The sequence below is a fragment of the Populus alba genome, chromosome 18, assembly GCF_005239225.2.
Source record: "Populus alba chromosome 18, ASM523922v2, whole genome shotgun sequence".
NCBI classification, from domain to species: Eukaryota; Viridiplantae; Streptophyta; class Magnoliopsida; order Malpighiales; family Salicaceae; genus Populus; species Populus alba.
Window position 1 is genome coordinate 14884679 of NC_133301.1, and position 27895 is coordinate 14912573.

Sequence of the window (27895 nt, forward strand, 5' to 3'; positions counted from 1 at the left end):
ACAACAATCACTACCACTACTATTAGAATCCTTCCACCGAGATATAACAGAATCTGCTCTTTTGGCCTGAAATCTCATTGAAAAATCTCTCCTTCTCCAACATTGGCCGCATGTGAGGAACACGCGCCACCAAGGATATTTTTGTAATTTCAAAGGGTATTTCTATCTTTTTCTCCTGTATAGCGATACTTAGGTAATTTTGAGGTCTTCTAAGGATATTTTATTTTTCTTGTATTTTGTAAAATACTTGAAATATATATAAAGAAGAATGACAACCCGAGTCCAAAGCTCAATTCTCAAGTATGGGTTATGGTTATTTTTTAGCAATTCCAACATAATCTTTTTTTTTTTTTTTTAGAAATGAATGTTATTCGTCAATATATCTCTTTGTTTTTTTTTTTTAAATGATCAATGTCAAAAGTTTAAAAACAAATATAGATTAAACCAATTTTTTTTTTTTTTGCAACTTAGACGTAACTCTTTTTTTAAGGTTTAAACATCAATTTTTCAACGAGTTTCTTGTTTTTAAAAACTAGTGTCATTTTTTGACGTGACTCCTATTTTTAAGGACTGACATTAACCTTTAAAAAATAAATTGTAAGCAAGCTAAAAATATTATAGTATTTAAATAAATAAAAACATAAGTAAGGGTAACATTTCACTTGAAATGATGATTTAAGGGTGATGTCTACCTTTCTTTAATTATAACTAATTTAGTACCTGAATTTTTATGACCGATATCTAATTTAAAATTTCTAATTCTCTCAAATTACTAGATAATAACATCAATAAAATCTTTATTGTGGTAGAATTTTCTTATTGATTTGGTGTTAGAATTTTCTTTTTTAGCAAAAGTGCATGGTAGCTTGTATGGAAGCTTTTGAAAAGCATGTGTAAATCACATACAAGTTAATCAAAATATTTTAACTATTACTATTAACGAATGGATGAAAGATTGATATTATAACCGAACAACAATTACGTTTACAGTAAAATAATAATAATAATAAAAAAAAGATTTAGACTCAATTGATAATAAATTTAAACGTCACCTAATTCAGGGTGGACCCAGCCAAAGCTTTGCATCACAAATCAAGCAAGTTACCATAAATTAAACAAAACTTTGACTTTAAAAAAGCTTGAATCAATGCTATTTTGAAAGAATGTCTTCTCTTCATAAGATATTTGACCCCATCTTTTAATAGTCAGAACTTGAGGCCGGTATTTACGGACACGTCATTACGAATTGTTTGACCACGATATCGATATGGTTGCGGAAATTATATAAAATTAATGGGAAAATTAGCAATCTGTCTAAACGTTTAGTTACAAAACGTGTATTAGAGGTCATGTCCCGTGGAACTATGCTAGATCAACGAGGTTTAATGATTGTGTAATGGAGAGGACTTAATTTTTAACAGAAAATGCATGCATGGAACAGGCATAAATGTGCCAGCTTTAACATGGATGCGTAAATGAATGTGTGGCGTGCGTGTGGGGTATAGTTTAGGTGAGATCTTCAAGATTCTAGCTAGATTCTATACAAACGCCGAGCCTGCACAAGCAGCCAGCAGGGTCAATAACTCCTCAACAATGTCAATGAGCAGCAGCTCACAGGTTATCACATGCAAAGGTATGTTCAGAATCTGCTAAATGCGTATGCTTGCAAATTTGCGTCGGCAATTTCTTTCACTGTAATCCTTCTTTTATTTTGCTCGGGATGTGCTGTGGCAGCTGCAGTATGCTGGGGAGTAGGGGAGCCATTGAAGGTGGAAGAGATACAGGTGGAGCCACCAAAGTTTTCTGAGATTCGTGTGAAGGTGTTGTGTGCTAGTTTATGCCATACCGATACCTTATATGCCAAAGGATCCCTGATTGTTAGTGTTACAACTTGCCTCACAATAAGTTATCAACTAACTTTGTTAACTTCTTTGTTAATTTCACCTATCTTGCTTTTCAGCCTCTTTTCCCTCGAGTCCTAGGCCATGAAGGAGTTGGGTACGTTAGCCTTGATTATGTATGTTTATATGTATCCCTATTCGTCTAAATCTAACATGTATGTATTGTAGAGTGGTGGAAAGCATAGGTGAAGGAGTAAGAGATCTTAAAGAAGGAGACCTTGTGATTCCAGCCTACCTTGGAGAGTGCCAAGAATGTGAGAATTGCACGTCCGGGAAGACCAATTTATGCTTGAAGTACCCGTTAATCCTCAATGGGCTAATGCCTGATGGCACTTCAAGAATTTCCATTAATGGACAAAAATTGTATCACCTAATTACATGTTCAACATGGTCTGAATACATGGTGATTGATACCAATTACGTTGTCAAGATTGATCCAAGCATAGATCTTCCTCATGCAAGCTTCCTTTCATGTGGGTTCTCAACTGGATTTGGGTCAGCTTGGAGGGAAGCTAATGTTGAGATGGGATCAAGTGTTGCTGTCATTGGTCTAGGCGCTGTTGGATTAGGGGTATTGCAAATTAACAATTTCTTACTTCTTCTTCTTTTCCCTTTTTGGTCTTTCATTTTCTTTAATTATTTCAAAGCACTAGTCAATGAATCAGATTTGATAATTAATGCAGATTCTTTGTACAAATTGCAGGCCATAGAGGGAGCTAGAATGCAAGGGGCAACAAAAATAATCGGAGTAGACAAGAATGAAAAGAAAAGAGAGAAAGGGCAAGCCTTTGGAATGACTGATTTTATAAACGCAGATGAATACTTCAACAGACCTATTTCAGAACTGATAAAAGACATGACAGGTGGATTGGGTGTGGATTACTGCTTCGAGTGCACCGGTGTCGGACCCTTGACTAACGAAGCCCTCCTGGCAACAAAACCAGTAAGTTTCTGCTTCTCTTAGCCTAAGTGCACTTGTGCTGTATTAGGTTAACTTCTCATGTCAACCAGGTTAAATTGAATTAATTCTGAGGTTTTTTTTTTAACATCTAGTCTGAATTATGAGCTGGGTTACTTAAATTATGGTGCTGTTTAAGGATGTATGGATATTATATTAAGAGTTAACTATTTTTATATGATGTTAGGGGAAAGGAGAAACATTTGTAGTTGGTGCCGGAACTGATCTAACTGTGTCCATCAACTCCCTATCTCTTTTATGTGGTGGAACTTTGAAGGATTCTCTTTTTGGAGGTCTCAAAATTAAATCCCATCTCCCCATTTTGCTTGACAAATGCAAAAATAAGGTGAGTTAAATATATTAGCTTCATATAGAGTGAATATATATGTAGAACATGTAATTCGTTAATAAATACTTAGATTTACACTAATATATAGAGTAGTGTATGGTTACTGTCAAGACTGGAAAAACAAAAAATGGAGGCAGAGAGAACATATATCCCTGTATTTTTATTTTAAAAATATACAATTTCAATAAGAAATAAATAAATTTATTTTTTATTTAATCTTAGAACGCTAATCAATACATTTTATGTGTATGATTTTGTTCAGGAATTCAATCTCGATGAACTTTTGACTCATCAAGTTATGTTGGAAGATATAAATAAAGCTTTCCAACTTCTGGAGCAGCTAGACTGTGTCAAAGTCCTTATCAAGATGTGACTAATTTAATATGATAGACCCTAAATAAATTAAGTGTTTTAAGAAGATGGTTGCAACTTAGACATTTTTTTATGCCAAGTACCACAAGTCATAATAAATACTTTAAATGTTATATCGCACTATTATTTCTATGCTCAATTATTGGAGGAAAAATGTAATTTTGATATCAAGTTTTACTTGGGTTTAGTACCATGTATTATGATTACCCACTTCTAAGTTGTTGTTTTTTGTTAGAAACAAAAGAAGCTTAGAATGATTGTATTCTCGGTTGTGAAAAAACCTCACATGGAAATAAAGCAATTTCATGAGTTTAATTTGATCCTTGGACAAAACGTGTGTGCTTGATTGTGAGCTTGATGTCTTGGTCTGATTATTGGCTCGAGAGATTTTTTTATGCTTAAATTGGTATATGTATTAGAAAAATAATGTGCAAGAATTGAGAAAAAATGTGTTGGGTTTGAGAAAATATGACTTATTAGAACATATTTTATTTTTTTGGTGACTAATGTATTTTTAAACCTTGATCAAATCAACTCATGTCGGGAATCACATGAAAATTGATTGATTAATTAAAATGTTAATGTATGCTATTAAAAATAGTATTTGGTACATTGTTGATGAAGTGTTTGATGAAAGTTAGTGATATATTAACTAGAAAAATCCATCCATTGAAAAAAAATAAGTGTCTAATTGCATAAAAAATTATTTATATTTGTATTGTCTGACTAGAAAATATGTGCGAACTTGTATAAAAGTTTATTCTTAAAATCTATCAATAAAAATATAAAAAAATTCATGTGCATGGATGATGTGTGGTGACATATTCTGACTTTATGCAACTCGAAAAAATACGTTGAGAAGAGCTGAGAATTTTTTTTAGTATCAAGTGTGGGTGTTTGGGCCATAGTGTTGATGATGACCATGTCGCGTGATGGCAATGGCTAGCATTTACAACACCAAATTAGCAATGTATCAAATTAAAATAGTATAATGTTGAAATTTGTCGTCATGAAGATATGTCTAATGTACAGTGCCTACTCAACATCGAGAAAGAGAAAGTGATTTAGGTTTTTGTGTTTTTAAGTTAATATATCATTAATTCTCCATTATAAAGCAAACACGTTTTAAATAAGCTACCAAAAATTATCCTAGTAAAAAAATAAGTAAAATGTAATAATACATTGTGGGTGTCTGTAATATATATAGAAAGTTAACTAAGTTAAAAATCGTTGATAAACCATGATCCGATCAGGTCAAATCTAATAACTTTTTTAATTAATATTATTTTACTATTTAAAAAAAAAAAATAGCATAGAATAATATAATATCAACATGGATGGCAGTTTAAAACTTGCAATTATTGAACGTAAATTTCATGAGAAAAGATTTTCTTTAAAAAAAAAAAAAAAAATTAATAAAGTTCTCATTAAACACAGCTCATTACACATAAAAAAAATCAGGAAATTATAAACAAAATGTCAAACCCAACATCTAGCTATTTGGATCATTCAATTAAAAAAAAAAAAGACTAAATCAAAATTGGAATTATACACCTAGCTTGCTGGTACCTTGGGCAGGCATTGCCAGCCTATTCATGTATAGTTCCCCACGTTGGGCCAACTCAATGACCATACAGGCCATACCTTAAACCACCCGAAATTCAAACAAAAATGGACATTTATGTAATTTCTTAAGAAAACAGAACATCACCCGCCCTTTTTTATGCTTAAAACAAAATTAAATACATGATTATAATACTCAACCCGTTGAAAAAAAGGTTGAAATGACAATAATTTTAATAAAAAAAATAATAATAATTTGATTTCTTAACCCACAAATTAACTGGTGACTCGAATGTCATACCTATGATTAAATCATCCAACCTTAAAAATTAAAATATCAAAATCCTAAATTATGATTAATTAGCCATCTAATCATCGACTGTATGTACAAATTACTAAACAAGCCCTCCAGTTTGGTTGCGAACATTTTGGAGGTTAACAGAAAAAACAGAAAGAGAGAGGGAGAGAGAGAGAGAGAGAGAAACAGGAGGTCTTCCTCTTCTTTCTTTTTTTTTTTTGGGGGAGGGGTTTTTTTCTTGTCATCTTTCACTTTGAAATCTTTTTAAAAAACGAAAATCAAAGAAGCTAAAATTTGAGATAAATGGGAACGTTTACAAGTCTTAGAAAAGCTTATGGGGCTCTTAAGGATACAACAAAAGTTGGCCTTGCAAAGGTCAATAGTGAATACAAGGTGAGATTTTTGTTTTATTTTTTGGATTCTTTATCCCTTTTTGTTTAATGGGTTCTTTTCTTTTTATGTTTAAATTTTTGTTATGGATTTATTTTTATTTTTATTTGGTTTTTGAATGGAAGGAATTGGATATAGCCATTGTAAAGGCTACCAATCATGTTGAATGCCCTCCTAAGGAACGCCATGTTAGAAGTAAGTTTAAGTTTTGAAATGGGGTGTTGAAGATTTTGATCTGTGATTGTGATTGTGTTTTTTGAATGTGTAATTGAATTGTGGAGATGGGTTTATCTTGTGATATATTGTTTTGGATTTTTATTAGGGAATATTCGATTATGTTTGTTTTTGTTTCCTTTTGTTTTTGTAGAAATATTTTCGGCAACATCAGCAATGAGACCTCGAGCAGATGTGGCATACTGCATTCATGCACTTGCTAGGAGATTAGCCAAGACGCGAAATTGGATTGTAATGTTGATCTTTCTTTTAATCTTGATTAATTATTGTTGTTTTGTTTAACATGTAGTGATTGTTTCTTAGATTATAAAGGAACATTTGAACTTGTATATATAAATGAGTTTTGATCTAAGCATAGTCGTGTCATAATTGTAATGCGAGTTTTCATCAATGCGAATATTTCCTAGATAAAATAGATGGAACTTGATTTTGGAAATTCGGATGTCCTTACACAGGTTGCGATAAAGACATTGATAGTCATTCATAGGACATTGAGAGAAGGCGATCCTACATTCCGAGAGGAGCTCTTGAACTACTTATACAGAGGAAATATTCTCCAAATATCCAATTTTAAAGATGACTCTAGTCCGCTGGGTATGTAGCCTATGTTCAATATTGTTTTTGTCAGTTGATGTGAAGTAGCTTTGAATTTTGAATATCAATAGCTTTTTAGATTGCTATATCTGAAATGCAGCCTGGGATTGCTCCGCGTGGGTTCGTACTTATGCTCTTTTTCTAGAGGAAAGATTGGAATGTTTTAAGACTTTGAAATTCGACATTGAGGCTGAGCGTCTGACAAAAACATCACCAGGGGCAACCAAGGTTTCTTCTGTTCTGTGCATTAATTTGGAATCATATTCTAACCTGGCATCAGAATATGCTACTATCATGGTCCAGAATTAAGTGTGTACTTGTTATAACAGGTGCATAGTAAAACACGGCTTTTGAATCGAGAGGATCTGTTGGAGCAGCTACCTGCACTGCAGCAGCTTCTTTATCGTCTAATTGGTTGCCAGGTAAGGGTGTATTTTAGTAACAAATTTGTATAATTATGATCTTGGAATAAAGAGATTTCTTTTTTTGGCTTTGATATCTCCTAACCATCGAATTATCTTCCATTTTATAGCCCTTTCCTTCTCACTTCCTCTAATTTTTGCAGCCTGAAGGTGGTGCTTATACCAATTATCTCGTACAGTATGCCTTGGCCCTGGTATGCATGATACAAACGTGTATTTCTTGCAACAGTGTTTTCAGAAGTGTTTTTTGCGCAAGTACTTGGGTGAAATTGTGCATGACTGGGGAATCTTTCAGTGAAAACCAGTTCATATATAACTGAAATTTAAATTATTTCATCTACCAGTTGAGCTGTGAATTTCATAACTGTATGGATCGGTGACAGTGCACTTTCTTCATCCTTATTATAGGGATAAGATTGTGTAGTGAGCTGCAGTCCCTTATTTTTAAATCATTCTCTTGAAGCATTACGGTGCTGTCTTTTTAGTTCTTGTAACCTGCTAGGGATAGTGCAAAAGGTGACTTCAAGTGTTTGTTTTTCCCTTTTCTTGTTAACCTGAGACCGAAAAAGAAAATCTGGAAGCCTGGTCGCAATGCATGATTCTTGGAATGCATATGCAAACAATTGTTGCCTTTGTTATTTCATGACGGTTTCTTCATATTTATCCAAGTTCTTCCATAGGGCTGTTGATAACCATATAAAACATCTAATGTTCTATGCAGTGGTCATTATACAAACACTTTTTCTTTTTTTCTTTTTGCTTTTTTTCTTTTTAATTCTAAATCCAAAAAAAAAAAATGCAGGTCTTGAAGGAGAGCTTTAAAATCTATTGTGCAATCAATGATGGAATTATCAATCTTGTGGACATGGTAAAACTTTTATTCAAGTTTGTAATTTCATCTTGGATTAATTAATTGTATTTGTCCTCCTAGTTTTTTTTCCCTCCATTAACATAAATTCCAAATGTTTATGCAGTTTTTTGAAATGTCAAAACACAATGCAGTCAAAGCTCTTAATACGTACAAAAGAGCTGGCCAACAGGTTTTACAACCATGTTACTCTTCATAGATTTTGTTATGCTGACACTGGTTTCAGTCGATAGTTATGCCTTATTATGTGTTTTAGTTGTGCTTATTTGTCTAGTTTCTAATTCAATTTTGGTTGTTCAGGCTGAATGTCTTGCTGAATTTTATGACTATTGCAAAGGTTTGGAGCTTGCAAGGAACTTTCAGTTTCCAACACTGAGACAGGTTCTCTTTTCTACCAAACTGGAAACATTTAGTGAATGACCACAGCTGGTTCTTACCGACTTTTCTGTATTGAGCAGCCCCCTCCAACTTTTCTTGCAACAATGGAAGAATACGTTAAGGAAGCACCTCAGTCGGGTTCTGTCCCCAGGAAACTGGTGAGAAATTCTGTCCGTAGCTGTTTGCTTTTAATTGAGATGGTTGAAGATTTTTTTCCTCTGATAATTGTATCCTCAATTGGCCCAGTCTTTATTCAAATGTGTTGAAATGACCTTTGAAGTATGGGAAAATGGAATGTGACACCTCTATATTTTGGGTTTGTGATAACATACTGTTTCACTACTAGGAGTATACACAGAGAGAGCCCGAGAAACCTGAGGAGCCTTCAGAACCTGCAGAGCAAGTTGAAAAGGCTGATGTTGAAGAAACATTGATAGATATGGAGGAAGAAGCCAAGCCTGAGGAAGAGGAGGTAGAACCTCCATTAGTATCCACTGATGCTACTGGAGATTTGCTGGTAAGATCAAAATTTTTCCGCATTTCGTTTGAAGTTGATATCTTGAGTTCTCATTCACGTTGTTTTCATATTTTGTCGCAGGGTCTGAATGAAATAAATCCAAAAGCTGCAGAGCTAGAGGAAAGCAATGCATTGGCTCTTGCAATTGTTCCACCTGGTAGTGCACATAGCGATTGATTTATTCTTATCAAGAAACTTTAAGTTCATGTCTGTGCGGTAGAGTATGAAGTTCATTTGGAGTAGCGTTTCCATCTTCTATTGATTAAATGATATAGAAAATCAATTCACCTTCTTTAAATGGTTATATTGCTATTTCTCTTCTGAAGTGCTCTGATGAGACAGAAAAAAGTTTTAAGAGTATGGGCAGTGATTAGTACCACTCAAGAACCCGAGCTATTCTCTTTCACCTCACATCTGGTGACACAATCTTTGTGGTCTAACGGTTGAAATTGATTATTTTGTTCTTTGAAACAAAAAGAATTATGAACATAAAAGTTCTTTTCCAATCTCTGCACCATGCGTCTTGACCATCCTATTTATCATACATTGCACGTCTCGTATGAAAAAAAGTACTTAATGTTAACATTGATGCAGGTGCCGATCCTCTGGCTTCATCAAATGCTTTGCGTGAACTTGGTAAGCCAAATGCAACAGGTTGGGAATTAGCACTTGTTACCACTAAAAGCAACCCTACTAGCCAACCAGCACAAAACAAAATGGTCAGTTTTATGCTCTTCCTTTTCCGTGATAAATATAACAAATATATTCAAATGACTACTGGTTGCATTTGAGATTTGAGTGAAGAACTGAGCAAACAACCTTCACTTGGTAATATCTTATTCTTTTCTAGAGCCTAGAACAGTTTGCTTGTTATCATTGAAGTTGGTTCATGTAAGTGTGCACTGATATGTCTTTCTTGAAAATCCCAACCTGAAGTCATTAGTTTCACCTTCTCTGTAATGTAATGGAGTTACTAGAAATGTAGATGGAGGTTGTTCTAGGATCAGGTAGTAAATCGCTCGAGTTGGCATTTTGATTGATTGAATTGATTTGAAACACTGAGCCTGGCTGATTTCTTGCTTTCGTATGCTTGATCCTAGAGCAAGCTCAACCTAAGTTTCTGTTAACTCAAATAGGATTCACTCGCTGCAGTTTTGTAACTTGAGCGTTGCATATTGCCTCATTGAAGGTCATTGAATCCTACTTTCAACTAAATCAAGTAGGATTCACTTGACTACAGTTTAGTAGCTTTAAAGTAGCATATTGCCTCAATGAATGTAGGTGAATCCCATTTGCAGCTGAATCATTCTGCCAGTGCGGTCCATGAAAATGTGGTAACTGTTTTCATTTACTCATGATCGTGTTCTGGTTTTGTGGGTCAGGGTGGTGGTTTTGACCGGCTATTACTTGATAGTTTGTATGAAGACGATGCTGCAAGGAGGCAAATACAATTGCAAAATGCAGGGTATGGATATGGTGCCACTGCTATGAACAATCCATTTGAACAACCGGACCCATTTGCAATGTCCAACAGCATAGCACCCCCAACAAATGTGCAGATGGAGATGATGGCTCAGCAACAGCAGCAGTACCATCAGCAACAAATGATGATGCAACAGCACTACCAACAAAATCAATCAATGACAATGGTACCTTATCAATATCAACCACAATATCCTCAACAGCAAATGCCTCAAATGGGACAGATGGGTCCTGCCAACCCATTTGCGGATGAATTTTCGAGTTTCCCACGAGGTTCTGCACCGCATCAAGGAAACCACATGTTAATCTAGAGGCCCTTCTTTCCCGATTTGAGTTCATTCTTTGATTCTTTGGAGTAGCAGAGAATTCTTTTTTGTTTCCTACGAAGTTTGATTAGTCTATCCCTTCTCTGTTTTTTTTTTTTTTTTTTTTTTTCTGGTGAAAGCTGATTAGTTGTTCACCCAGTAAATAACTTCATTTATTTTTGTACCGAGGAACAATAGATCCTTCATTTTGGATCAGTGGATGTAATTTCTCTGACACATGTTTGGACATTGTTTTCAATCATAAATGTGACTGACCGCGACAGAAGATGTTCATGAGAGAATCGAATGAAAATGTTATTCATCTTATTTGAATTTATAACCATTTGATCATTATTAAAAAAAAGTTTCAAAAATATTTTTATATTACTCTCTAATGTTAACTTTACTTAACTGGATTATGTGCTCAGGTAGAAGTAGGAACAATGTTAAGGAACTAGGTTCTCACAATCAAGAACCTGAATTGTGGTTGGCTCAAGAGCTTCACAAGGATATTGATACAGGCATACATTGTTTAGAACCTAATGCACAAACATTGGAGTTTTGGGGACCATGCCTGTCTACGACTGGTGAATGGTGGAGGTGCATCACTGAGTTCGAAATCCTGACAACGCCGGTGCTGGTGGTGTTACTCGCTCATCACGGTGATTCAGGTTCAGGGGTCTCTCTTGCTATATCTCTAAAACTGATGAAGCTTGTACTCTCTTCAGTACACATGTCTCGCGGACTCGAGTTTGATGTCTAACTTTCTAGCAAGTTTTATAGCAAATATGGCCATTACCAGGCAGCTAACTTGCAGGCCGAGCTGAACCAAGTTTGATAATGTTACAAGATGACAGTGTTACAAAATCCGACCTTGCTTAGCAGCTAAATCCAATAAACCACTTACCCAGGGTCTGAACCGGTAGAAAAAACTGTTTCTGTTTTAATAAAAATAATGTTATTTTATTTAAAAAAAAAAAAGTAAACTTGATTTAACCTAAATTAACTCAACCGTCGTATGATCAGGCTTTAAACCGAATCGACCCAAACTCAACTCTGATGGATAAAACCCAATCCAAAACGATCAATAATAGGTCTAACCGACGCGGTATCAAGTGCAGTCCTCATTGGCTATAAATATCTACGAAACTATCCTTGCCAAAAAAATCAGGCAGTAATGGCAGCTAATATTCTCTCTAAATCCCTATTCCACCACTGCACTACCAACCATACTCCCCTCAAATCACCACCGTTAATCCCTCTCTACCTCCACCACCGCCACCGTTCATCAAAACCCCAACTGATCGAAATCAATCTCTCCTCACCATCACTTCAATCAGACGGTGGTAATGGGAGTGAAGATGAAGAAGGGTTTTTTATTAAGAAACTTGAGGAGATTCTTCACCGTGTAATGCTTCAAAAATCAACACCTGATTGGTTGCCTTTTAGACCAGGGTCGTCTTTTTGGGTTCCACCCATATTGAGTGTTAACGATTTGATTCATAAGTTTGCTGGTTGTAATCTTAGTGATGAAGAAACGCTTTCGCTTACAACTTGTCGTGGATGGCCTTCCGCTTCTTATTTTATTAAAGGTATGTGTTTTTTGGAGGTGTTGTGAAATGGGGTTTTGTTTAATCCTGGGAATATTGAAAATTTTATCTTTTATTTAATTTACTTTGTTTTTTTTTTTTTGTATGCTAGTTTGGAGCTTTGGAGAAATGAGGTTTTGTTTAATTTTGTTGGTTAAAATGAATTCTTTGTTGTGTGTGCTTTTGAGATTCCGTTATGGCTAATTTTGGAGCTACTAAGAAGTGGTTGCATGTTCTTTCTGTTGAGTTTTGGGGTGTGATGTTTGCATGCAAGATTTGTTTTTTTATGATTGATTGGGGTTTAATTTATGAATGCTGCTGTTTGATAATGTAATTTATGAAAAGCCATTGCTTCTTTTGCCATCTTGACTTGATTCTTTTTTGCCGGTTTGTGTTCCTGACCCTTGTAGCTGTTGAAAAAGTAAGACTGGCCTAAACTAATGGTATTCCCTCAATGTAGTTGTGAAAGATACGTAAAGGATTAAATTGAAAAGTTTACCAATTCTGGATCATTGTTGAGTTATCATGCATAATGTCAAAATGTGATGTATGAATTAGGACGTCAAAATGGAGGAATTCTACGTTGCTGTTAATATCATGGAGTTTTGCTACTGTTTATGAGGAAGAGGTGATGCATTTGAAATAGGAAGCTGGAATCGCTTGAATTGTTGTGGGTAGTAACATTTCCCCAATCGGTTATTATCATAATTGTTTTTGGAAAATGTTTTTATTATTGTTACTTCCGTGTGACTATGTTTTGGTTGAGTCTTTTATCGGAAAACATTGGACAACCTATGGTATAAAAGAATGAGTCATTTATTATTGCAGTTTAATAGTTTTATATTGATACCTATTTTTCTTGGCTGCTGATACAGCTGGAATCAATGTGAAGGTGAATGAGGAGGAGGAGGAGGAGCGGGTGGATTTGAAGGTGGTGCCTCCTGAGGAGATGGAAGGGAAAGTGGTAGTGGAGGTTTTAACAGGCCCAACTGATATTGATGTGGCAGTGAAGGAGGAGAAGGGACATGTAAATATTAAGGTGGACCGAAAGGAGGGGGGTGAGGTGGGAAGGGAAGTGGTAGTGCAGGGGAATGAGGTAGATGGGAAATTGGAGGTGCTGATTTTGGCAGGTTCATCTTTGGAGGATGAGGAAGGATAAGATTCATATCACATGACAGGCTGGTTTCTCAGGTTAACATTGTGTCTTTGCCCTCACACTTCCTAGTTCTGAATGACGCATCCCATATTTGACATTGAAATTAGCATTAGATTTAGTGGAATGGGCTCAATTTATCATTTCTTGAGATTATATTGCCTCCAGCTCTTGGCTTGGCCTAGCTATTTTGGTCTCCAACACATCAACAGTCATTTGTAGCAGTGATTTTATGATAGTGAGAGCGGCCCTTCTGGTTTAAACTGTGATGATGTAACATTTTGCATCATAATACATTTCAATGTTCATAACAGAATAATTTGAGAAAAATTTTACTGATACGAGGGCTCCTTGCTCTCAAGCTAATGGCCTGCAGAGTACATGGCATTGTTAATTCAGGTAAAATTTGCATCTGAATTGTGCATATTTTGATGTCTCTCTATTTTGAATTACCAGGTTCAATTTCCTCAAAAAAAATCTCCGCGTCAAAGAAAGAAGATGAATTAGAAATGACACCGATGTTGTACAGAAGCAGAAGCAATCCTGGTTGTTTATTGTCCGGAGAATTCTTGTAGTTATTCTTAACTCTCCTGTTCTACGACATTGTAGTCTAACCCTAATGTTATGCTGGTTGTCCGTTGTTTGAGGACTGGAACAGTTCAGATATCAGTAAATGTAGTGAACAGGATATCAAGCTGCATGATCATTTTGTGAACAGTTTCTTGTAGCTTTCAAGTAAATGCATACAAAATTAAATACACAAACAAGTCTTGAACGATCTTTAGATTTATTATGCTTTCTGAAAGAGGGGCATGTCTGAATCCACAGAACTCTGGTTGGACTAGGAAGCATGAGCGAACACAGCTTGTTTGTGTGTGTTTTAGGTTTTTTCTCATCTGATTTGGAAATTTAGTGATTTTTTTTGTGGAGTATTCAATTTATTCTAGTAAAACTAAAATAGAATTGAATTGAATTTTATCCAATAATTTTTTTCAATTTTGGTTTTAAATTTCTTATTACATTTTTAAGTTAAACTTAAACTGAATTTTTTTGTTGTGTTTAGTTTTTGTTTTAAAAATATTTTTGAAAAAAATTAAAAAATATTTTTTATTAATATTTTTTTTACTGTTTTCAAATTATTTTAATGTGTTATTGTTAAAAATAAATTTTAAAAATAAAAAAAAATATATTATTTTAATGTATTTTTTAGTAAATAGTATTTTAAACATGGTTGATTTCTTAATTAAATTAAATAATAATAAAGAAGAGTAGATTAAACCCATCATAAAAATAAATAAAATGTCTTGATTAAATTAAATAATAATAATTAAAGCTCTTTTTTAAGAGTAGATTAAACTCATCATAAAAATAAATAAAATAAAATAAAAGTTAACTTTAAGAATGTATTTTAACTTTGTTATAATTAATATCTAAGAGCTTTTAACTTTTTTATTTTGATCACTCTTAAGACATGGAAATAGTTAAAACAGATAAGATATATTGTTATTTATTTTTTTAAAAAAAATTATTTTAAAATTATTTTTATATATTATTTTTAATAATCAAATATGTTTTTATCATTCCTGTGTTTGTTGTTCAAAATGAAACTTCATCTAACTAATGAATCCAAATATAAAAAAATTAAAATATCAAAAATTGAATTGTGTTTAACCAAAAAAAGAAAATCAAGAATCTGTTTACCTATAAAAAAAAAATTGTAGTTAAAACCTAAAAGTAACAAATATTTTATCACCATGGTTTAAATCTTACACATCATCATGTAAACGTGGCAGAGACTGATTCGTCAACTATGAAAAAAGCCCCTATATATATATATTTATTTATGTTATCAAACTAAAAAGAAAGAAACACAAAGATCAAACTCTTAACAATGGCAGAACAACCAGAGACGGTGTCGTCGAGCGTGAATCAATCTTCTAACACACAAAATTCTCCCGAAGATAAGCTCAAGCAACCATGGGTATTTCTCAATTTCCAATTCCATTCTCTAAATTTCTTCAATTTTCGTTTTCAAGTCTTATTTTTCATTAATGGGTAGTAGTCCTTAACACAAAAGGAGATTGATGGGTTCTTATGTTGTTGGCTTTTGACCAGTTTTTATAAATTGGTTTTTGTTTTAGCTGACAAAAAAATGAAATGAATTGAAGTTTATTTATTTATGTTTTTGCTGTTGTTAGTCAAAGATTTTTTCTCCTTGTGCTATTGATTTGTGCATTTGGAATGAATTCGGTGTGGTTATGTTGCGATTGATCATTCTCTGGTGGTTTTGTTACCTCAGGTGCCGTCGGCATTCTCTGGTTTTCCAGCTTATCCAGATGGTGGTTTTCAGATGTTTCCTGTTATGTATCCTGCACTAGTTCCAGGGTTAAATGATATGCAAAATCAAGAACAAGCGAATCATGGACCTGGCATTTATGCAGTGCCTGTTCCTCAATTTATGGGACCAATTGCTGGACTTCCTTCAAACACCCTAATTCCTCTCACGCTCAACATACCTACGTAAGTATGTCTGTGTTGTGTAAACTGTCAATATCCAAGGCTCATAGCATTGTTCACAGGAGAGTACTTGCACACATACATAGATACTGTAACAATTCTACCTATCACCCCTGCTACCGAGTAATGATGCTTGATGGTGGTTAACAAGGTGATATATCTTTGTTGTTAAATGGATTACATGAACTGCTAATTAAAGATTGCTGTTTCTTCATATTCTTTGCTCAACAGTAGACCGACTCCTGAGGCTGGGGCAACCAGTGATCAAGCACAAGGGGGACAACAGCAACAGCAACTGCAGCAGCCTGCAGCTCAAAGGCAAATTGTTGTTAGGAGATTTCAAATTGCATTTCAGTTGGATTTGTTTCTCATACTTAAGCTGGCAGCCGTAATCTTTTTGTTTAACCAAGATGGATCAAGACAAAGGCTTCTTGTCCTTGTGTTTTTTGCTTCACTTGTCTATTTGTAAGTACTAAACTTTCAAATGATTTGTTGTTTGAGATAAATTGTTCACGTAGCTTTTTTTTCTTATTACTGTATACTAGTTTTAATTTCAGAGAGAAGAAAAGTTCAAGCTAACTAGTCAAGCTCATACACACCCTGTCCCTTGTTTTAAATGTTCTCTTTCCAATCACAAACATCACATTAAATAATTTGTTGTGCCCCTCCAAGTTGTAGCCTTTTATTGTTCATGTGAAGCTATTTTTGGTAAGTCATGCACCTGGAAGCTGAACCTTTTCAATGAGTGTTGTAGGTACCAAACTGGAGCTCTGACACCGTTAGTACAATGGCTCTCACAAAGTATGCAAAGGGCAGCTGCTCCTCCCCGTCCACCTAGGCCTGCTGTCAGGGCGGAAAATGCTGCAACAAGGCAGAATGAAGATGTTGCTTTGGCAGGTATTGTTCTTCCAAATGCATACTAAGGATTTTGGATGTTTTCTGGGTTTCAATTTAATTATATTTTAGGGAATGGGGATTCACGTTGATATTTTATTTCCAATTGTATGGTATGCAAGCGTATTTGTGCTATTTTCCACATAGTAATGGATACATGAAACTTGGACCCATATCAACTAAAATTGACTAACTGAACTTTGTCTTTGCATTGTATCAACTGTAATTATGAAGTTTGATTGATTTTCTCATTCAGGTTATGTTTACCTTTTCTTGACCTGGTGGTGAAGAATCTTGCTTATCTATGAGATATAAGTAGAGTGTTTTCAGTGCTCTTGGTCAAACATGGGGTACAATTGGGTGCCTGTGTGCCCATAAAAACAACATTTTTTTTTTCTTGTGGAAGGATTGTTCTGCTGGACTGGTTTTGAGTGGAGGTTTCTTAAGAGTGATTTCATATCAGGAGAGAACAACAGATTGTTTTACATACAAATTGTTAATTGTTTGTGTGAAATATGTGCTTTTGAACTGCCTTGTAAGCATTTTTCTCATCTGTAGAAATTTAATATTCATGGGGGGGCGTTAAAGCAAGTTACAGAAGCAATGCTTTCATAAGCTCAGATTATTGTTGCTATATCATGCTGATATTCCAATTTGATCATACTTCCAATCTTGTCTTATTGATTATTGCACCAATGTTGTGTAGTCTATTTGTTTGTTTTGTTAGGAAGACAGGTACAGGTAATATTCACACTATGGTCTTTATAAACAATGTCACAACAATGTGAATATGTAACACAGAACCCCTTGGTACCTATCGTAGTGAATGGCAGCATTACATCCTTCTCACTGTCTTTCATTTTGTTGTTACCTGAATCCCTGTGGCCTGAAAACATGATTTGGATAGAGAAAGCTGATTGAAGTTGAGAGGAAATTATATTTGTGATTGTTGTTTTAGTGACTTTTTGACAATCATTCGACAACTTTTTGCAGAGGGACAACCTGCAGTTGAGAATGAGAATAGACCTGCAGAGGATGGTAACCAAGCAGCTGAGAATGAAAATGTTGCTGAACCTGGCGGAGACAATGGGGGCCACAACTGGTGGGGAATTGTGAAGGAGATTCAGATGATTGTCTTCGGTTTTATCACCTCTCTTCTCCCAGGCTTTCACCACATAGATTAGACCATACTTTAGCTGGTAACAAAACCTCCCAAACCAGCATAGAGGCGGGGAAGAGTTGTTTCTGTCGTTTTCTCCCGTTCTTTCCCCTTTTGAAATAATCTGAAGAGTTCGTCCCCCTTTCTCTTTATTGACAACTTTGATACATATTGTATGTATATGCAATTATGGCTCCACTAGAATAGTTCGATGATTATGGATTTAGGATTTCACATCTAATGTAAATTTCTGCTACGCCAAGTTACTATGCTAAATTTGATTCTTGGTTTGTGATTAAGTAGAATAAAAATTTTCAGGTTGCTGTTACTTCTTAGTTACTGCGCACCTTTTCCAACTCAGTCAGTTTCACTTTTTCCTTGTTATAGCTAGGTGCTGATGCATTTGCCCGTTATTTTAGCTCTCTCGACCTGACCAGGTGATATGAACCAATCCCTCGAGAGCAAATGGACTTGGTTCTCTGCTTCTCGAGTTGTCACTTGTCAAACTAAAGATGAGTGATCTGTCCAGTGGTCTAAATGGTTAAGGTATTGGACTCTTTTATCATGGTGCACGTTCAGAGTCTTGCATGAATCCTAGTTGAACTCTCTTTCCCCAAATTGGAGGGCATTGTTTTTACAAAATATAGTGATTCGAGATATTACTGTCGATAAATTCAGGGAACATCGCTAGCTTTAGCTGTAATCCAAGACATATCCCCTCGTATTAACCCAAAATTATATGCGAACCAAGCATGGCAGTTTCTCTCATAGAACAAGTACCAAAGGTGAGCCAATTCAGACCAGGTTGGTTATAACTGCAAGTGCCAGTTCTAGTGAGTTGGCTTGGCTGCCAGTGCATCAATCCATATATGAAGTCCTCTTTGTGGCATTTAAAATTCTGCTTTGAATTATGCTCTCTCTCTCACACACACTCTTGGCTTGGTCAAGCATAAAGTGTATGGGATGTGAATACTAAAAATTAAAATAATAATAATAATAATAATAATAATAAATAATTCAGACCATTCTTTAGAGATCCGGTCAGTTCACCTTGGCTTTAGGATAAAGTAATGATGTCTCTCAAGTAACAGAAATAATGGTTTCCAGCAAAGTTAAATCAGTCTTCCTCCTGTTTGCAATTTTACTAGTGAGCATTCCTGAACCTGACTGTCAGGTTATTGTAAAGGATTCTGAGAAGCAAGGGTTTGATAATAAGCAGTCATGACAGAACTCATATCAAAATGCGTGTAGAGAAATGCAAACTTGCTGAAGCTCAATTTTTTATTTTTGGGTGGGGAGGGGTAACAGCAAGGAGCCAAAACTCACTTTTATTACCACTAAAAGAATATTAATTACAAAATGTATATACAGGTATATATAATTAAAACTCAACTCACATCTCAGATAAGAGATTGCTGATTTTCCGAAGCTCTTTAAGAGCTGTCATGGCTGTGACTTGTCCTTTGCCAACAAGAGCAGTTTTGGAGAAATTCTCCAATGAACCCACCTGACCCCTATCTTGCTGGAAAACAGACTCGATTATCTGCAGCACAAATGATTAAGAAAAGTTCAGTTTGAATGCCTAACAAAAAAACATATACCATATCACTATAGTTTTGCTTCGCTGACAAGTCAAAGGCCAAACTACTTCCTAGAATTCCCCAGAAATTTGAAAGCTACATAAATTACATGTGAAGCGGAAAGAAAATCATAGCAGGTAGAGAAACTATGACCCGTCTCCCTGGCAGACTAAACATGTATTGATGTAAATCAATCCATATATCAAGCCAATTTTCCACAACATATCATACTTTTGTTTCATATTTTAACAACTTTCAGACTGTCTGTCTTGGAAGCATTATCTTGGAAAGAATTACCTGAATATGTTCAAGCATGGACTGTCCAAAGTTCCTCAAAGTACCTATCACATTCTGATCCGTGCTCTCTCCTTTGCTACTGGCATAAGAGCTGCAAGATCCATTGACAGACGAAGATCCTATTGAATTAATCTGATTACTGGCTTCGGTGCCAGGTTTTGTAGCCTCACATGTGCTGCTTCCCTTTTCCGAAGTCTCCTCACCAGCAGTATTCCGCCCAAACTTCCAAAACCATTGAAATTTACCTGAAAGTTTCCTCTCCTTGGGACCTGCAACCTGTTTTCCAGCAGGCTCGTTGTTGGTCCCGGAATTTAGAGACACACCTTCAGGGGGATGGGAAACAGGAAGGGTTGGATCTTCCTGGAGAGCCTCAGGTTGATCATCATTTTCATCAACAGACATATTTGAGGCAACACTACTTTTCTCAGAGTCATTTTCATGCTCATTACCACCACTAAGAGAACTAGATGGATCCGAAAATACAGATGAATTTTCCTCGCTGCCAGCATTTCCACTAAGACATCTCTCCGCAGTTGAGCAAGTGAAGTCATTGTTAACGCTGTCTGGTCCCCCTTCCTCAACTTCTGCAGTTTGATGGTCCTTCTGGCCTGAAACTTCATGGCAATCTGATTTTCCAATATCTTCATCCATCCCAAGTTCATGTGATAAATCTTCTAACAAACTACGCCTAATAGATGACTTCTGATCCTTCTTCCCACTCCTTGCTTTTACTGGAGCTGGTGCAGATTCTGTCCTAGATAGGGGCAATCTTACTTTTTCTGTCCACCGTTTTTTCTGGCTTGGTTTCAATTTCCCTAAATGATCATGCTTGAGTTCTTCTGTCTTGTGCAAATCTCTCCATTTCTCCTCCCAATAACTATCAGGCACCGCATTTAGAGGAGTTTTGGGGGAAACAGAACCAGATGAAAGTGCATGAGTATGACCTCTCACCACCATTGATTTACTGTGGTTATAAATCCCATCAAACGGAGGAGACACAGAGGACATATTAGTATCCAATGCGAGGGACTGTAAAGACTTTGCCTTATTTATCAGTTTTCTCAGATCTATATTCTCAGGAAAATTCAACAGTCTCTGGAGACAAGTAGTTGCGTGCTCAGTTGCAAGCAGGGAAGACCTCAAATGAAGAATCATAGAAACAGACATAGCTGGGATTAATGCTCCCCGAGGTGATCTAAAGATACGAAAACCAGAGTCTGCATCATCTTCAGCACCTTTTTCTAATATGACATTATTATCTGCTGCAAATATTTCATCCCATATTAACAAGAGGTTTTCAAGTGAAAATTCTCGTCCAAATAAAACCCGTAACCAGCGAAGTGCAAAATACTGAGGTTCAACACCCAGCTCAACAAGGTGGCTGTGTAAAGATGAATCAACAACAGACAGCAAATGGTACAAAGCAGCAGAAGCTTCAATGACAGGGGGTAAGCCAGAATGAGAACCATGTGCAGGGGAGTGAGAGTAGAAGTCCACAACAGCAACTGAACCATGAGACCCACTCATCAATGCATCAAACATACAGTAAGCATCGTGTTCCATAAATTTCTCTGATATGACAATACCCAATTCACCTTCAGCCCCGTAAGCATCTGTTAGTAATACAGTTGTCTGTATCTCAGGATCAAGCTCATTGAGAGACTTGACTTTGACAGCATTACCATGGGAGCCAATTTCATCCTCCATGGAATCCAAAAATTTTTTAAAATCAAAGTTGTATGTAAGATCATTTTCCTGAAATGCTAAACCATCAAATTTGTCTGTGAAATGGTCTTCATACTGCTTGCGCACTTCAGACAGATGCTCCACATCAATGTGAAGAACATATAGAAAAGGAGCCAAGAGTTCATGCATTCCTGTCAAGGAAAGCCAAAACAACCAGAAGGGAAACATTAATTTCCCTGTAAACAGATACTGTAACACATTGACGTGAATGAATATAGGAAAAAAGAAGAGATTAATGATTAAAATGATTGTCTGAGACAAATTAACAATATATGATGAACAGCTTGAGATTACAGGGTCGAACTAATGATTGAATATTGGTACAACACAAAGAGGAATGCCAAAAGGGTTGATGGGAACATGACTTTCTTTTAATTTAATTTACCTTGTCGGTAACCATACTCTGGATGTCTAAGGCACCACAATAACAAGATTCGTCTTAACATTCCTTGGCAGCCAGGTGTCTGGAAATAGCTACCATGTTCTGGATATAAACGTGACAAATCCTGGTCAAGTGTTTTTTCCAGTTCAGCATTCCGAAAGAAGCGACCCCAGGTGCTATCTGCAGGCAGCATTAGTATATCATCATTGATACCAAGTAATTACAACATTTTCACAAGACATACCACATATCAGAGTCGCAACAAAATTATTTGGACGACATGTCATTGACAATGCAGATAAAATCAGCAATTGGCATAAATATACCCTAGCTCAAGCAACAAGCTACTTCCATCCATAAACTTACATGGCGCAAACAAAATAGTTACCTGGGTTTTGTGACAGTGGATTGTCAATTACAGGATCAGGTGAACTCCTTCCATCCTTTGACAAATGTGGATCAACTAAGAGCCGCCTTCTTAAACCAGCATACCTGACAAAGACAACCATTTTGATTTGTGTTAACAACAAGCCAGCATACAAAGTAGACTTAAACCTTGAAATCCAACTGGAGACTCCCTCCTAATTCGATTGACTTTTAACAACCAAAAAAACAACTGATCACAACCAAAACCCCTACTATTTGATTCCATGGATCAAACCCTGAAAAAAAAAATATAATGATTTTCAAAGATAATCAACTAGCCATCATCAAAATGGAAACATAATAATAATAAAAAAAAAAAAGGAACCATCTTTAAATTCTATGTCAACCAAAACATAATTTAAAAAAAAAAACTAAAAACCAATAAAATTTGCTTTCACTAACCAAGAATTTAAAAATCTAAGAATCCCAAAAACGAAAAAAAAATACAATTATTCTCTTTTTCAGGAAAAAAAAAAAAGAAAGGCCAAAACTTTACCTTCTTCTAGATTCAGCAGTAACTCTACGAAGATCATCAACACTAGAAGAGGAAGGAGAAGGCAAAATTCCAAGATCTATCCTCCATTGAACCCCTCTTAAATTCTCAAAACGACTCTGAATCCCCTCTCCTGCTGGCATTTCCTGCTCAATTGAAGCTAACCCCATGATTTTTTTACCAAATTTTAAAAAGACCCAGTTCCTCAAATCAACTCAACACAAAATCAAGCAAAACCCAAGAATTATTTTCCTTGAAAACCAATAAAGTCATAAATTTTGTGTGGTTTATGCAATTCTAAAAGAGACCCAGAAAAGAGGATGATTTATATTTACAGAAAGATGAAAACTTTAAGCATAAATAGAAAGAGAGAGGAATTGAGAATTGAAAGGGAGAGAGTTTTGTGGGGTGGCAGTGGACGGAATTTCATTCCAAAAATGAAGAGGATGGTGGGAGAGACTTGATGCAGATAAAGAGAGAGATGTTAATAGTTAAATAAAACAAGTTTATTACTAGTAGTTATTTATTTATTTATTTATTTTATTATTATTATTATTATTATTATTATAAGTTTTAAGGGAAAAGGTGGATGTGGAAAATATAATAGTTACTTTATATTTTTCGGAATAATTGTATTATTAGTACACCCATTTTATATTTATTTTTAATAAAATACATAAATTTTATTTTTTTTCATTTGAGCATTTAATAGTTTTTTAAAAAATCCCAAACAAGTATTTTTATTCATCTTCTGTCAATCTGTTTCATTATATGATGGGTTGTATTTAAATAAGATAATAAATATTTTAGTTATATTAAAACTCATATAGTTGAGATACTTTATTGGAATAATATATATATATATATATATATATTCATATTAAAATATAAAAAATTAAAACTCATATAGTTGATTAAGAAAGAAATTTGATATATTAATAATGTAATTATCCCAGTTCTTTAAAAAATCAAGTCATGTTGGTTTTTGTTTTTGGGATAATATATAAATGGGAATGCTTAAAAATGCTCTGATTTGTATTTTAAATCAAGGGTACACGTGAGTCATGAGATTGTTGAATTATAAATCCACGTGTGAATTTCATATTAATATAAATATGTAACCCCTTCAAATTATTTTATGCTCAACTAAAGTAGATTAAATGTCAAGAATAATTTTAGACTACTCTCTAAAATTGTAGGTCGTTTGTTGAGAGGCAATTGACCTGTTGGTGTGGGGATTTGTGGAAATGAATTAGAATTTAGAAGAGGAGTTGAGTAGTCATTTTCCAATAATGATATTTATTGTTTTTTTTAAGGGGTGGATAAATTAATTAATAATGATTAACCTAAATAATTTTTATTTATTTTTAAAATAATGTAACACTCAAAACTCGATGATGACCGGATATATTATTATTATCATTAACTTACATTCACAGTATTCGAATAAAAAGATAATATTCTAAGAACAAAACCTCACGTTTGTGTTTGTGTATAATAAGTTTTTTTCATAAAAAAAAAAAAATTAATTAAAAAGATTTATCTTTATTACACATCTCACCTCTTTCTAAATCCAAATTTAAGATCTCAATAAAATAAAATAAAATAAACAACCAGTTGAGCTAAGGAAAAGGGCATTACGGCCAAACTGGCTTTTCACCAAAATTCAAAATTTTTTTTTTTTTTGCTAAAATTGAGTACGGTTTGTATTTTTTGGATCGTTTTGATATGCTGATGTCAAAAATGATTTTTAAAAAATAAAAAAACATTATTGACATGCTTTTCGACACGAAAAGCTATTTGAAAAGCAACCGCTACCACACTCCAAAACACCCTTGAAGGGAGTTCATGTTCTTAACAGTGCAATTAATGGCGGCTCTGAGGAGAATAATAGGACCAAATTAGTCGGTGCTCGAAGCAATTTCTTCAGTGGTGGGCTCCCTGTTGCCATTGCAGCGTTGCTATGTTGCTTGATGGAAACTTCTTGGAGATTTAGCACGACGACTTTTTCATCTTTTCAAGCCATCAAAACACGAGGACTTTTTAACACCACGTCCCAATAGAATGTTCGTCATTAACGATTAAGTTGAAATCGGTTATTCTTAATCAAATAAAAAACGGTAATATTAATAATAAGGCCAAATGTTTGAAGCAATTTAAGATAAAGTTTTTGCTAACAAGTGAGGTCTTGAAATTTAAGGAACTAGAAATTAATTTTAGTGATTGCTTAACATAGGGTGAAATATTCACTTCTTAGTCTTATCATTAATTAAAACAATATTATTTTGAAGTTTCTTGAAATACATAACTTAACCTGCTCAATTTATAATTACTTCAAATTGAATACATGTGAAATTAAAAAAAAAAATTGAATGATGTTGAATTGAAAAGAAACTTACTTGTGAAAATTTATTTTATTGTTCTTAAATCAATTACTTCAGAGCTATTTTAATTATTAGAATTAAAGTGATATTTCATAATACAAATATCTTTATAAATCTTATTAAAATAATACAGTAAATCAACTAAGAAAATGTTAAATTCATTCTTGTACTTACATGGAAAAAAAAAAAAAAACTTACTTTTTATATGACTTATATCTCTTTATATATAAATAGAGAAATCTGTTATTTTTTTTTAATTAATTTTTTTAAATATTTGGACAAGCTCATCTCATATCTACAAGCAAAACTTAACCCAATAACCAAAACATGTAGTAATAAAAGTTGAAGTTTTTTTTCATGGTAAATTGAGAAAATGTGGACGAAAAAAAACGATTTTTATTTCTTTTGATTTTGATTTTAGGGCATAATATAATAAAAACACTATGATGCTGTGTGTAAATAAGAGAGAGTTAAGGGTCCGGAGACGGAAATTAGCAAAAGATATTCTAAAGGCATATTCTTACCTGACGTGGCAACAAAAAGCGTGTTTGTTTTGCCAAGAACAAGTTAATGGGGGCTGAAAGTGAAGTAAATGCTGACTCATATGTATATCTCCACACGACACGTCACGCACAGCTGAATTTTTTTTTGCTTAATATTCTTGGATCCATTTTCGTGCACCAAACATGATTTCTTCCTTTTCTTTTTTTAATCAAGTTTAATATCCAAAGAGCAAGCCTCAAAATAGTCCCTGATTTGTAGGTGTGATCTCAAATAGGTCCTCTATCAATTTTCATCCTGATTAGGTCCTTAATATATCAATAGGTTCTCAATCAAATCCTTCTATCAATTCAAGTTAACATAGTGGATAAGTAGTCACGTGGAAATCATATAATTTTATTTTTATCTCATTAAAAACACATGAATTTAATAAAATCTTCCACGTCATGTGATTAAAAATACCATAGGAAAAAAAAAGTACGAGTTTTGTGTTTTTTTATATAGTTTGGTATATCTAGTGAGCTTCATGTTATTCACAGTGAATATATTAGAATATTCAGTGATTTTTCATGAAAATAAATAATCTAAGCATCACATAATTAAAAGTGAAAATAGATTAGAAACTTTTATGAAGTTTATCCTAATATAATTGAAAATTAAAACTTGAGCCACACGCAGCATTTTTTTTTTTGGGAAAAAAAGTCTACACATTTAATAATATAAAATAAGATTTTTAATATAACAAATTAATACGATGAAAATTATTTATTTCTTCAATTAAGAAAAGGACTTGACTTGAAGACTTTTGATCAAATGAATTGTACAAATTTTCAAAGCAATTTACATGTTTGTTGTTCCAATTATTTCATCCTTGTGTGTGCGTGTGAAGAATTCTTGTGGAACAATTCAGCACCAAGATTAGTGCTCTACCTGTGTTTGATTTTAATTGGTTTTCTAGCTTCTTTTGGTCCATAAGTCCTTTCTCTTTCCCACTCTCAATTGTTATAATATCTTACGATCACTCTCCATCACTATAATAAAATCTTAGTGATAAAAATTTAAAATTATTTATTTTTCTGTAATTTTAAATTTCAATTTTTTTATTATTAATATAATAATTATTAAAGATTTACATTATCATTAACTTAATGACTTATTAAATTAGTTGATATGCACACAAGCTGGTCAAATATTTATTTTAATAACAAAAAATAGAAAATATTTACCCAATATTACTTCAAAAAATATTAAATACAAAATGAGAATGTCTCCACTTAAAGATTGCAATTGTTTGAATAATATATCCCATAAATTATTCAATTTTTTGAAGAAAAAAAAAAAGAGTTAACTTACACCGTTACAGTTAGGCTTAACTCTTCAAACTTTTCTAGTTAAAACCTTTCGTATTGTAATGAATCTTAAACCAACAATTTTTGGAGTATTTTTCAATAATACTTGTAGAATTAAAGATTAATTTATCAAAATCATCGGAAAAACATAAAAAAAAATACATCATTAATTTAAAAAATTTCTTGAGATATAAATCTATGATATTTATAGAATTAAAGATAACATTAAAAATAATTTAAAAAGCGATGATATTTATAGAATTAAAGATCAAATTAAAAATTAATTTATCAAAAAAACTTTTAAAAATACATCATTAATTCAGGATTCTCTTAAGATATAAATAATTAACAATCACCTTTATCAAACACCCACTTGAAGAATCAAAGATAGAACATGAAGACACTTGAGGGTCTAGCCCATTGGTCAACAGCAAAGCTTGTCTTTGCGAAGGTCCTGGGTTCGATCCTCAAGAGTACCAGCCTGTCATCCTCGCGGTGTCTTACCTGCCTAAATGTTCAGTGGGCCCGGGGAATAGCGCGTAAGCTGGCCCGGACACCCCGGGAAAAAAAAAAAAAAATAGATAGAACATGAAGTTAGACTCCTAATTTGGCAGCAATCGGCAAGGTTGTGAGAGAAGAACAAAAATTAATTTCAAAGCCTCTCCTTTAGAAAAAGGTCGAATTAACTTATATAATTAATCAGCATTTGTATGCTGTGGATGCATGCTGATGATCATAGCTGCTTTAGAAAGGCCTTGCGTGTACAAGCTGGAGACAAGCCTCTTCCTCCTCAT

General features: G+C 34.1%; 5 protein-coding genes across 8 annotated transcripts; 4 read left to right on the top strand and 1 right to left on the bottom strand.

Moving 5' to 3' along the window:
* Nucleotides 1-1464: 1464 nt before the first annotated feature.
* On the top strand, nucleotides 1465-3900 carry LOC118039539 (CYP enzymes assisting alcohol dehydrogenase-like). 3 transcript variants are annotated; one of them, XM_035046258.2, is made up of 7 exons: nucleotides 1465-1633; nucleotides 1735-1877; nucleotides 1961-1998; nucleotides 2070-2472; nucleotides 2605-2844; nucleotides 3047-3205; nucleotides 3471-3900. In XM_035046258.2, the coding sequence occupies exons 1-7, from the start codon at nucleotides 1480-1482 to the stop codon at nucleotides 3579-3581; spliced, it is 1248 nt and encodes a 415-aa protein (XP_034902149.1). In that variant the 5' UTR covers nucleotides 1465-1479; the 3' UTR covers nucleotides 3582-3900. The 3 variants fall into 3 exon arrangements, with proteins under 3 accessions (XP_034902149.1, XP_034902150.1, XP_034902151.1); XM_035046259.2 differs by having other exon boundaries at nucleotides 1735-1820; XM_035046260.2 differs by lacking the exon at nucleotides 3471-3900 and having other exon boundaries at nucleotides 2605-2912; nucleotides 3047-3136.
* Nucleotides 3901-5611: 1711 nt separating this feature from the next.
* Nucleotides 5612-10938, top strand: LOC118039538 (putative clathrin assembly protein At5g57200). Its single transcript, XM_035046257.2, has 15 exons — nucleotides 5612-5834; nucleotides 5957-6026; nucleotides 6199-6296; nucleotides 6521-6659; nucleotides 6760-6887; nucleotides 6989-7081; nucleotides 7225-7275; nucleotides 7884-7949; nucleotides 8056-8121; nucleotides 8250-8330; nucleotides 8408-8485; nucleotides 8674-8844; nucleotides 8926-9001; nucleotides 9439-9563; nucleotides 10227-10938. Exons 1-15 carry the CDS (start codon nucleotides 5745-5747, stop codon nucleotides 10635-10637), a joined length of 1743 nt encoding a protein of 580 aa, XP_034902148.1. The 5' UTR covers nucleotides 5612-5744; the 3' UTR covers nucleotides 10638-10938.
* Nucleotides 10939-11693: 755 nt separating this feature from the next.
* Nucleotides 11694-14090, top strand: LOC118039537 (uncharacterized). Its single transcript, XM_035046256.2, has 3 exons — nucleotides 11694-12223; nucleotides 13096-13411; nucleotides 13830-14090. Exons 1-2 carry the CDS (start codon nucleotides 11809-11811, stop codon nucleotides 13377-13379), a joined length of 699 nt encoding a protein of 232 aa, XP_034902147.1. The 5' UTR covers nucleotides 11694-11808; the 3' UTR covers nucleotides 13380-13411; nucleotides 13830-14090.
* A 1114-nt stretch (nucleotides 14091-15204) lies between these two features.
* Nucleotides 15205-18271, top strand: LOC118039536 (uncharacterized). 2 transcript variants are annotated; one of them, XM_035046253.2, is made up of 5 exons: nucleotides 15205-15354; nucleotides 15673-15893; nucleotides 16122-16355; nucleotides 16645-16787; nucleotides 17778-18271. In XM_035046253.2, exons 1-5 carry the CDS (start codon nucleotides 15265-15267, stop codon nucleotides 17966-17968), a joined length of 879 nt encoding a protein of 292 aa, XP_034902144.1. In that variant the 5' UTR covers nucleotides 15205-15264; the 3' UTR covers nucleotides 17969-18271. The 2 variants fall into 2 exon arrangements, with proteins under 2 accessions (XP_034902144.1, XP_034902145.1); XM_035046254.2 differs by having other exon boundaries at nucleotides 16125-16355.
* Nucleotides 18272-19245: 974 nt separating this feature from the next.
* LOC118039535 (uncharacterized) lies at nucleotides 19246-23344 on the bottom strand. Its single transcript, XM_035046250.2, has 5 exons — nucleotides 22871-23344; nucleotides 22337-22440; nucleotides 21952-22128; nucleotides 19821-21697; nucleotides 19246-19486 (listed from the first exon to the last, which is right to left on the bottom strand). The coding sequence occupies exons 1-5, from the start codon at nucleotides 23035-23037 to the stop codon at nucleotides 19337-19339; spliced, it is 2475 nt and encodes an 824-aa protein (XP_034902141.1). The 5' UTR covers nucleotides 23038-23344; the 3' UTR covers nucleotides 19246-19336.
* Nucleotides 23345-27895: the final 4551 nt, after the last annotated feature.

Bases quoted from the DNA above. Each gene is read 5' to 3' on its own strand.
- LOC118039537 (XM_035046256.2), top strand. From the start codon at position 11,809: ATGGCAGCTAATATTCTCTCTAAATCCCTATTCCACCACTGCACTACC. The intron at 12,224-13,095 runs GTATGTGTTTTT...CTGCTGATACAG, and splicing joins CGCTTCTTATTTTATTAAAG to CTGGAATCAATGTGAAGGTG.
- LOC118039536 (XM_035046253.2), top strand. From the start codon at position 15,265: ATGGCAGAACAACCAGAGACGGTGTCGTCGAGCGTGAATCAATCTTCT. The intron at 15,355-15,672 runs GTATTTCTCAAT...TTGTTACCTCAG, and splicing joins ATAAGCTCAAGCAACCATGG to GTGCCGTCGGCATTCTCTGG. The intron at 15,894-16,121 runs GTAAGTATGTCT...TTTGCTCAACAG, and splicing joins CTCACGCTCAACATACCTAC to TAGACCGACTCCTGAGGCTG.
- LOC118039539 (XM_035046258.2), top strand. From the start codon at position 1,480: ATGTGTGGCGTGCGTGTGGGGTATAGTTTAGGTGAGATCTTCAAGATT. The intron at 1,634-1,734 runs GTATGTTCAGAA...GTGCTGTGGCAG, and splicing joins ACAGGTTATCACATGCAAAG to CTGCAGTATGCTGGGGAGTA. The intron at 1,878-1,960 runs GTTAGTGTTACA...CTTGCTTTTCAG, and splicing joins ATGCCAAAGGATCCCTGATT to CCTCTTTTCCCTCGAGTCCT.
- LOC118039535 (XM_035046250.2), bottom strand. From the start codon at position 23,037: ATGGGGTTAGCTTCAATTGAGCAGGAAATGCCAGCAGGAGAGGGGATT. The intron at 22,441-22,870 runs GTAAAGTTTTGG...TGTCTTTGTCAG, and splicing joins ACTGCTGAATCTAGAAGAAG to GTATGCTGGTTTAAGAAGGC. The intron at 22,129-22,336 runs GTAACTATTTTG...TGCTGCCTGCAG, and splicing joins TCCACTGTCACAAAACCCAG to ATAGCACCTGGGGTCGCTTC.
- LOC118039538 (XM_035046257.2), top strand. From the start codon at position 5,745: ATGGGAACGTTTACAAGTCTTAGAAAAGCTTATGGGGCTCTTAAGGAT. The intron at 6,027-6,198 runs GTAAGTTTAAGT...TTGTTTTTGTAG, and splicing joins TAAGGAACGCCATGTTAGAA to AAATATTTTCGGCAACATCA. The intron at 7,950-8,055 runs GTAAAACTTTTA...ATGTTTATGCAG, and splicing joins TTATCAATCTTGTGGACATG to TTTTTTGAAATGTCAAAACA.